At 40.0% G+C, this 10,151-nt stretch overlaps 1 protein-coding gene across 1 annotated transcript; it reads right to left on the bottom strand.

Moving 5' to 3' along the window:
- Nucleotides 1–755: 755 nt before the first annotated feature.
- Nucleotides 756–9,741, bottom strand: LOC127874752 (uncharacterized). The gene is made up of 4 exons (XM_052419343.1): nucleotides 9,286–9,741; nucleotides 8,293–8,529; nucleotides 7,300–7,515; nucleotides 756–1,279 (listed from the first exon to the last, which is right to left on the bottom strand). The coding sequence occupies exons 1-4, from the start codon at nucleotides 9,490–9,492 to the stop codon at nucleotides 1,034–1,036; spliced, it is 906 nt and encodes a 301-aa protein (XP_052275303.1). The 5' UTR covers nucleotides 9,493–9,741; the 3' UTR covers nucleotides 756–1,033.
- Nucleotides 9,742–10,151: the final 410 nt, after the last annotated feature.

Here is a 10,151-nt window from a genome sequence, read left to right as displayed (position 1 = left end):
ACTTACTACTATCGTGCGACATCACTGATGCCTACCAGGGAAAATTGTTTACTACATGTAAGGTGTAAAAAAAGCTGTTTGTTTCTGGTAACCCTCCCCCGCATAATTTTTTTACCCCTCCCCTTATCTTTTTATTGACTTTTTTGGAGGAAAAAATGCCTAAAAATGAGATTGTTTGTGTAAAATCAATCAATAAAAAAAAAAGTTAAAAATACCCCCATACCTATTTAGTTTTTGCAATGTTACCAGAAACAAACAATTTTTTTGGCCTAATTACCAGCAAATTGAAAACAGCACCAGACCACCTTCAAAGGTTGAAACAAATAAAACAATTGCCTGAGCAAAATAATGAACTAACACTACATGTGTATTTTCATTGAGCTAGTGTGACGGTTCTTGCAAGAACATTTAGCAAGAACATTTAATAAAGTAAAAATATATATTGAAGTGTCATTTTCCTATCTTGTTTATTGCATATATGCAACTTTCCACCATGTAATTTTACATGCAACTTTCCACAATGTAACTTTTATAAATGATGATGAGATAAAGTGGTAAAACCTTAGGGAAGGTATGACTTGCAAAGATTACCAAAGAGTGAATTCTGATATCGAGGCTGACATGGATTTCAAACAAGGATTAAATATTCAGTTTATCTTAAAACACAACTTGCTTGCATATATTGACCAGTAATTGAAATAAATTGAATATGTTCCTTTTTTCAAGATGTTTTTAGTAGAAATTGAGTGGTCAACTGAACAAATATGACAAGAACAGAAAAAACAAAACATTATGCCTTTCAACTATTGTACAGGTAAGTGAGATCAGCAATGAAATTGCACAAAGAATGACTAGCCATTCAGAGTCAGTCGAGTAGTGCACAAGTTAGGCTTTCACATTAACATGGGTGAAAGTACAAAATATTGAAAAACCAGAAAAGTATGAAATGGCGGTACTTTCAATAGTAATTACTTAAGAAAAGTAAAAAAATTGCCTTTCAAAAAACCTGAACTTCAGGCATGTCTGAAAACTTTCACCCAAGCATTAAGGCCTCCTCGATCAGCTCCAGGCTCACGATATCCGGCCCTTGCGAAGTTATGTGCACTTGCAAGCCTGCTGCAGATGCCTCCTCAATGTCTTCGTCCCCAACTAACCCCTGCATCATGACCACAGGCACTTTCACTTCAGTGTCATCATCCAATAGGAGATCGACTGTAGCACCGTCGACACAAGCGCCAACAACAACCACATCGCGTTCAGACACTGGCACTTCAGTTTTCTGAAGGATATAAATGCATCATGGATGTAATTGTATTGCATACAAGTACAATTCCTATAACTCAGTTCATTGACAAGATAAGATATATTGCAGTTTCTTGTTGAATTGGTGAAACCTGGGTCAGGCCAATTTTAATCCCAGGGGCATTATTTGAACAATATTTGTTGGGAATCACTAGATGATGCCTTTAAAAAAATATGAAAGATTTGGCCTCTTGCTTTCAGTCATTTTGTAAGCTTTCCCTATTGTAATTCATTTTTAAAACTATGGGTCTCTGGGATGGGGCCAATTGACGTATCGTGACGCTACGCGCACTGTGTTTTTAGGGAGACTACTCTAACGTTATTGTCTGAGCAGGAAAACAGTACGGCAGATTTTTGTAAATTGTGCTTAGAGACAGGGGAGGTAATAGAAACACTCGCCCGCGAAAATACTAAAATACCCAAAAAGAACAAAAACCAACCTTGTTTCAGTGAACAAGCCCTCCTAATTTGAGAAATTAAATGTATTATGAATACTCTTTTTAGTGTTGTAGCTCGTACAAGCACGTTATAAATGGCCAATTACGGGTTTAAAAACAACAAGACCATGCTACTCAGAAAGCGTTCATTACCAAAACTCTTAGTCGTACAAAACACCACCGGTTACATTCAACTATTCATTTACACACAACACTACATTCCTCCCCACCTTTAAAGAAAAACTGCATAAAGTTAAATTAAACAAATTACTGAGCAACATTTTAAAAGAATAAGTAATCAAAGTAATTTGTTTCAATGTCCATGTAAATAAAACACAAAACTTCACAGTCCTTATAGATTAATCAAATCTCCACTCTCATAATAACTCTGATAAAAGTTTCTTTACTTAAACATATCAAGGAAATCTAAAGTTTCACACAATTGTTCAAAGCATAAGTATTTATGTGGGAGGTAAGTCATAATGGTAATAATAAACAACTCACATTCAACATACACTCATGGTTCAGGCATATAATCAAAGATTACTTGACTAGACAATAAACATTAGCAGCCATATGCTTAATGGGAAATCCTTTTGATACTTTGTTTAATTATTATACAACAATATAATGTTATTAACTTAATCCTAATGTCTTAAGTTTAATAGCTTGTCATTGCCTATAAATGATCATGGCGTAAAATGATTATTATTTTACATTGATAAAACAATCATTTAACAATGTTAACAATTTAAACAAAAATTAAACTTATATCAAAACTTCCAATGATTTTTCAAATACCATGATCTTGAATAAAACAGACATTGCTAACCTATGTCAGTTCAAAATCACAGAGTCTCTTAGGCATTCCCGCTGCTCTAGGTGGATTTCTGCGCAAGGGAACAGGAGTCATTGTAGGAGACAAATCAGATTGACTCGAACCAAGGTCAGGTAACTGAGGGACTGGACATTCAACAATGCTTTCAGGTTCACCCTCAGGATCAGGATCAGGATCAGGAATACTAGCATTAACAGGTCTGAAATGTGAGGAATTGCGAGTAATGGTATGACCATTCCTATCAGCGATAACCGTGCTTCCACGTCTCTCTTTGACTGTGTAAGGGTCAGGGTTATATGGAGGTGTAAGTTTGTCAACCTTACGCTGTTTGACCAGCACCTGGTCACCTGCTATCAATGTACACGGACTTGTGTGACGTCTGCTGTCTGCATACTGTTTCATCTTTTGCTTACTGTTTGCATCATTTATCGCCAAACGAGTAGAGACAGAAACAGGATAGACAGGCTTTGAGATTTCAGGTAGTCCCATACTCATCTTTCTCCCAACAAGGGCTTCAAAGGGGGATATCTGAGTGGATGCATGGGGAGTTGCTCTATAGTGCATGAGAAAATCATGAAATTCATCTCTCCAATCACGGTTCGCAGCAACTGCAGCCCTAACAAACTTGTTAAGTGTGGCCATAAACCTTTCTACAGTTCCGTTGGCCTCAGGCCAAAGAGGAGTAATTCTTCGGTGTTTGAACCCACAGGTAGAAGCAAACTCTGCAAATTCCTGTCCCTGAAATGGAGGACCATTGTCTGACTTCAGGACAGACGGAAATCCTTGTCGAGCAAAGATAGACTTCAATCTAGGTACAACAACTCTGGCAGCTGTCGAATAAACAATCTCCACTTCTGGGAACCGGCTGTGTTCATCCATTACAACAAGCAAGTATTGGCCAGATGGGAAAGGACCTGCAAAGTCAACAGCAACTTCTTCCCATGGCTTAGAAGGAAGCTTTGTAGGACAGATAGGTTCTCGTTTGTTTGGACCGGGATATGAAGCCTGACATGGGATACAAGATCTAAATGCATCCTCAACCATCTTATCAATGCCGGGGAACCACACCTTCTCCCTAACTAGTTGCTTTGTCTTAACCATGCCTTGGTGGGTATGGTGAGCAATTTCGACAACATGCTGCTGCAAGGAAGTGGGAACAACAATGCGGTGGTCACGCAAAATAACACCATCTACTATCGAAAACTCATCTCGAAACCTGACAAAGGACGTACAATCGGAGTGAGACCAGTTGCCGGACTGAATGGCTGTCATAACTTTCTGCAGTGTAGCATCCTCTCTGGTTGCGGTTTGAATCTCCTGTAAGGACATAGCTTTCGGTACTGCCTTCTGGACAATGAAAGCAACATGAGCCTCAGCTGCATTATCACGTTTTGGCTTCGTGAATGGGTGCCTGCTCATATAGTCAGCAGGATTCAGGTCATCTTTACCTGGACGATACTCGAGTGTGAACTGATACGGCATCAACCGAAGACGCCATCTCTCAATGCGCGCAGAAGCAGGTTTACGACTGTTCACAAGACCTAGAAGGGGTTTGTGATCTGTGATCACCTTGAATTCAGAAGCAAAGAGATACAGATGGAAGTGCTCAACACCATAAACAACAGCTAACATCTCACGATCTGTTTGTGAATATCGCTGTTCCACGTCTGTGAGTGCACGGCTTCCGTAACATATAACTCTACCTTCCTGAGTGAGAATCGCTCCGACTCCAACAGGGGATGCATCAACAAGAACCTCAGTTGACTTGTTCTGGTCAAAGTAAGCCATCACCTTAGTACTAGACAGAGCAGATCGCAAACTATCAAAAGCATTTTGGGCATCACTTGACCAATCCCAAGGAACATCTTGCCTAGTGAGACGTCTGAGTGGCTCAGTCATGGTTGCATAGTGAGGTATGTATCGAGAAACATACTGCGTCATGCCAAGGAAAGATCTTACTTCAGCTGGGTTTTGAGGAGCTGAGTGACCTACAATAGCCTTAATTTTTTCTGGATCAGCCGAAACACCTGTATCGCTGAAAACATGGCCAAAGAAAGAGATTTTGTTTACAGAAAAGATACATTTATCTCTGTTGAGTTTGGCACCACATCTGTTCAGTCGCTCCAATGTAAGGCTAAGTGCTCGACCATGATCTGACTGAGATTTACCATGAATAATGATGTCGTCTGCCAAGTTCTTTGCACCAGGGATGTCAGCAAGGAGGTCTGCAACCGTCTTCTGGAAAATTTCAGATGCAGCATTCACACCAAACAATAGACGTTTGTAGCGCCGTAAACCAACATGAGTGACAAAAGTAGTGATGTACCTGCTGGACTCATCAAGTTCAAGTTGGTGATATGCGTTGGACAGATCAAGTTTGCTGAATACTGTAGAACTATTCAAATCTGACATAAGTTCTTCCACAGTTGGCATAGGGTGTTTCTCCCTAGAGATAGCCTTGTTAGCCTCACGCATTTCAATGCAAACACGAACACCTTTTGAGTTTTTGGGGACAACTACAACGGGGCTTACCCAGGGTGTGGGACCTGAAATAGGCTCAATAACATCAAGGTCTTCAAGACGCTTGAGTTCAGCCTCAACATCTTTGCGTACATGGAATGGAATTTGCCTATGACGCTGTGTCACTGGGGGAACATCATGATCAATGTGCAGTTTCACAGAGATGCCCTCTATCTTGCCCATCTTGCCATCAAACAGAGAAGGGTACTGATCTGGAATAGAACTTGAAGCTGCAAACGAAGAAAATGCAAACTGAACAATATCCAGAGCTTGAGCAGTTTTGGCCCCAAGGAGACAGCTGGACTGCCTAGAGTCAGTGTTACCTACAACATACATGTCAGCAGTAACTGTTTTACCCTTATAATTGATGGTTGTTCTAAAATAACCCTTAACATCTAAAGGTTGAGATGCACCGTATGCAAAAATCAATGGTACAGGCTGTTGAAGAGAAGGTTTGCTGCTCATGTTATTGTAAATATTTTCATTCATTATATTTACACTAGAACCAGTATCAATCAAAAATTTAACATCACTGTTAAAAATATTAACACAAACAGAGGGTATGCTAGAATTTGTACAACAAAGGTTAAATACAGATTCATCACTAGAACTATTTTGTGTAGCTTCTGAAGTACTGGCTTCTGTATAGTTCACATGTTGTAATCTTGATCTGCAAACTGTTTGAAAATGATTTAATTTGCCACAATGATGACACTTCTTCCCAAATGCCGGACACTTCCGGTCTACATGTTTGCCACCACAGTTACGACAGTCAGTGCCAGTTCTTGATGCCTGGGATGGGTTGTTGTAGGAACCACGACCTCGTGAAGATACACTACGACCACTCGAAGACACACCACGACCACGCGAAGACACACCACGACCACGCGAAGACACACCACGACCACGCGAAGATACACCACGACCACGCGAACCACCAGGGATAGTGTGGATAGCGTTAGCGTTAGCTGCTTGCCGTCCCTCCATGTCAGACGCTCTAACCTCGGAAACCTCCAATGCGCGAGCCTCTTCAATAAGTCTGTCAAGAGTAAAGTTATCTCGCAGAGCTCGACGTCTGATGCGTGTAGACGTGCATCCTTTAATAACTTGGTTAAGGATCTCAGTGTCCTTGTTGTGAAATTCACATGTCGCTGCAAGGGTTCTTAGCCTTGTGTAAAAGGTGTCGATCGACTCACCAGATTCTTGTTTCGACTGCCTAAACTTATAGATTTCGTAGGTAAGATTCTGTTTCGGAGTGAAATAGTTTTTGAATGAGGAACACAATTTTCCATATTCGTCAGGGGTTTCTATGTTATCACCGTTTTCATTCTGTACAGTTTTAGTAGAACCTACCCCTTTTTGTTCATCAGTGAACGAGTCATATATGTCGAAACACTCTTCGCCACAGTAATGCAGAAGGAGAGCCTTTTTGCGCTTGTCAATATCAATGTCCAGTGCACAGATTAAATTGTCTAATTTTTCCGTCCACTTACGCCACCGTACGCCGGCTGAATTTGACGAAGAATTTGACGTGTCGCCGCTGTCATGGATGTTGAACGAAGGAAATGGAGGAAGGTTGGCCATCCTCGTCGCCAGTTTAGTGTTGTAGCTCGTACAAGCACGTTATAAATGGCCAATTACGGGTTTAAAAACAACAAGACCATGCTACTCAGAAAGCGTTCATTACCAAAACTCTTAGTCGTACAAAACACCACCGGTTACATTCAACTATTCATTTACACACAACACTACACTCTTCAAGGGTAAAAAGGTGCGAATGTCGGACCAGCAGCGCCGGGCTGAAGACTATCGATTTTTTTCATTGGCTGATTAATGGCTGATTAAGCACAGTGCGCATATATCGCGATACGTCAATTGTGACCACGGGATGATGCCACTTTTTGCAATACGGTTGTTTGCTAAGCAACTTTTAGCGCTAAACAAAATCCTGACCAAAATTAAGGCATACTTTGATTATATATTGAAAGATGGACTGGTTGGTGGTGTTGGTTATGTTAGCTCCATGTGGAAGGAATAAATGATACCTAATTTTAAGTAAATGCCTTTACAGTTGCTAAGGAATAAATCTGAGGAAAGCTGTCCAACAAAGACAATGAATGACAATAACTTGAACAGAGATTATCATGATATCCCTATGTTCAATCTTGATTAAACTTGAAAACAAGCAGGATGTTAAATTACCTCAATTTTCGTTCTAGCAGTAGTGGACAGGCTTGTTGAACCATTGTAATGGTTGACTATGACGTCTGTGACACGGATGTAGTCACCTGGCCTCACATCTGCAGCGGCAGCGGCCCTCCACAGTGTGACATTGCAGTTGGAGGTGGAGTCTTCCACCTTCACCACCTTGATGGTGACCTCTTCATCATTGACCCGAATGGTCCGGGGTGCTTCCTCCTAAAACAGCATAGTAGCAATAAATAAGAAACCTGAGGGGCCAGTTATGTTTATATTAGTTTATATAATACAGGTTACCTGAGAGGAAAGAGGACCTCCAAAAGATGCTACAAAAAAAAAATATGAAAATTATAGGACTTCGGCCTATGAAAAAATTGTTAAATTAACATTATTGAAACTCCTGTATGTACCCCCATGACCTAATTAACTAATCAACAGACCAGAACAACCTTAAGGAGAGTTCTAAGCAAGGAATATTCCTATGAAGTTTTATCAATTTTTTGCCAAGCCATTTAGGAAGGGAAGCCGTTCAAAGAAATTGTTGAGGACGACAGATGACAATGACGGACACCATACTTGTTCACTTAGGCTTGGAAACTAGGACGACAGATAACAATGACGGACACCATACTTGTTCACTTAGGCTTGGAAACTATCAGCTCTGTGTGGATTTTCACTGTGCGGGCAAAATCCTGAAATCAGCTTATCTGGGCAAAGGATAATGTTTCTTATAACCCTGAATGACTTGCTAAAACCAAGGTTTTCCCAGTATTACCTGCAGAGCCAGGAAGTACAACTAAAACCTATATTTTGTAAGGAAGTTCTTATTTGGATATTCAATTAATGAAATATTGCAGAGATTCGATGTTTGTATTAAATATCAACAACTGTATAGTCAAGGTACAATTTCTTGTACAAATGTATTCAAATACAAGACATAAATGTAATACCATACAGCCTGAGTTAAAACGCAAAGTATTGTTGGGAGTGTTATACCTGAACAATCTTCCCCACCACGCTGTTTTTCTGTTTTGATGGAGATGATAGTGCCGTTGCTATTGGCACATCTGCTGCCGGCAGAGGGTTGAGAAGGGTGGTCCCCTCGTCCGTGTGGCTGGCTGGGTGGCTTACAGCAGCCGTTGCAAATACCTTCGACTTTTCTGTCATAACGATATACGGTTGTCGTGCATCGGTCTTCCGGATGACTTCTCTCATCGCTATGGATGATCCAACCTGGACAACAGACACATGTTAATTTTAGTTACGCCAATAAAAGATAGGGTTGATAAGTTGAAATTTTTAAGATAAAGCTTAATTTACAAACAAATTGCAATCTGTTTGTGTAGCAAACAATTCAAAGACATTACTAATAATTGTAGTCTCTGGTATTGCGTGTCCAAATTAAATTTACGATAAGACCTTCAACAAATCTGATATTTATAATAACTAAGGTCAATATCCTCAAAGGAATGTAACTTAGGCGTTAACAAGTGTTTGTCACAGAACGTTGCAATGTCGCCAAAATGGCATTGTCACAAAATCCACTTGTCAAATTTTGTCTTCTTCTATGCAAGTAGTATCGATGCCAGATTAAACAGTTCAAACTAGTAACTTGGCCATTTCAAAATGAGTCCAAGTCCAAAATGAGGTCAATTCAAGTTCAAATGAGGTCATGTGATGTGGGTATGTGATAAGCGATCCAATACAACATCACTGCAAGTATCAAAGCTTTGGGTTAACCGAGAATGTGGCCACTTTGAACCAAGCGAAACTGTTCATTGGAGAAATATTTTTACAAAAATATACAGATAGGCAAACAAACATGACTAACAAAATGAAATAAAAAAACGAAACCATTTTTTTGGCCTGAGCAATCTTTTGTTACCTACATGATCAAGAAACGGACAGAATGCAAGATGACTCCCAACAATGAAACAAACCATGGCAAACTTATGCTTGGCGTGGTTACAAATAAGGTAGTTGACATACCTTGAGTCGTCCAAACAGGTTGGACGCATAGCAGACCACTCGAACCACTTTACAGCCGTCGCTGACGGCACACGCCAACACCTTTCGCTCTGTGCCATCCTTCCCTCTGAATGTGGACGGCTCTTCATCCACCGCCACAATGCACACCCTCATAGGTGTCTTGTATGGGCCAGACGCCCGATTTCCAAAAGCTAGTCCAATAGACATCTGCAAATAATAATAATAGTATAAAGATCCATAAATCAGAGTGCATTGGCACTGTTACTCACAAAAACAAATATTCAAACAAGAAATATTTAGCAACAAGACTTTCAAAATATACACACGTTATCTATCAGGGCAAATGCATGATATAAAATAAAAAACAAAATACATGTAGTTATTTGTACAATTCCAGTTGGTATAGAAAACAAAAACCAATATATACAACAATATACAAAATGTGTTAAGATTTGGCTAGCGCTGCTGCATGGTTCTATACTTCACTGTGTGTAAATGCAAGATATAACGGCTTATGATCAGAGTAGTAGGTCTCCAACACGCCAAAGTCCTTCAAGCAACTTTCTTGCAAACTGGTGTAAATGTGATCAAGACAGCTGCCATATTCGGTTGTTGGAGAATCAATCAGCTGCTTCAAACCAAGAACTTCACTAAAAAGTTTCGCAATCCTTCCACGGTCTGGATAATTGAAATTGAAATCACCCATTAACACAAGCTTCATGTTATCATTAAGGAAGTCACAAAAAAGTGCTGATGCCCTGTCTCCAAACACAGATAAGAAGTCTGAAAAATTTGCAATAGAGGCAATGTTTGGTGGACAGTACACAAAACATAGTAAAATGTCATTTGGCAAGTACAAAACAGCA

Source organism: Dreissena polymorpha, chromosome 3 (genome assembly GCF_020536995.1).
Source record: "Dreissena polymorpha isolate Duluth1 chromosome 3, UMN_Dpol_1.0, whole genome shotgun sequence".
NCBI lineage: Eukaryota > Metazoa > Mollusca > Bivalvia > Myida > Dreissenidae > Dreissena > Dreissena polymorpha.
Note: the sequence above shows the minus strand (reverse complement) of the source record. Positions and strands in the feature narration are given on the sequence as shown.

Excerpts from the sequence above, each read along its gene's own strand:
- LOC127874752 (XM_052419343.1), bottom strand. The coding sequence starts at position 9,492 with ATGTCTATTGGACTAGCTTTTGGAAATCGGGCGTCTGGCCCATACAAG. Across the intron at positions 8,530-9,285 it reads ACCTGTTTGGACGACTCAAG|GTTGGATCATCCATAGCGAT; the intron begins GTATGTCAACTA and ends TCTGTTGTCCAG. Across the intron at positions 7,516-8,292 it reads TGGTGGGGAAGATTGTTCAG|GAGGAAGCACCCCGGACCAT; the intron begins GTATAACACTCC and ends ATGCTGTTTTAG.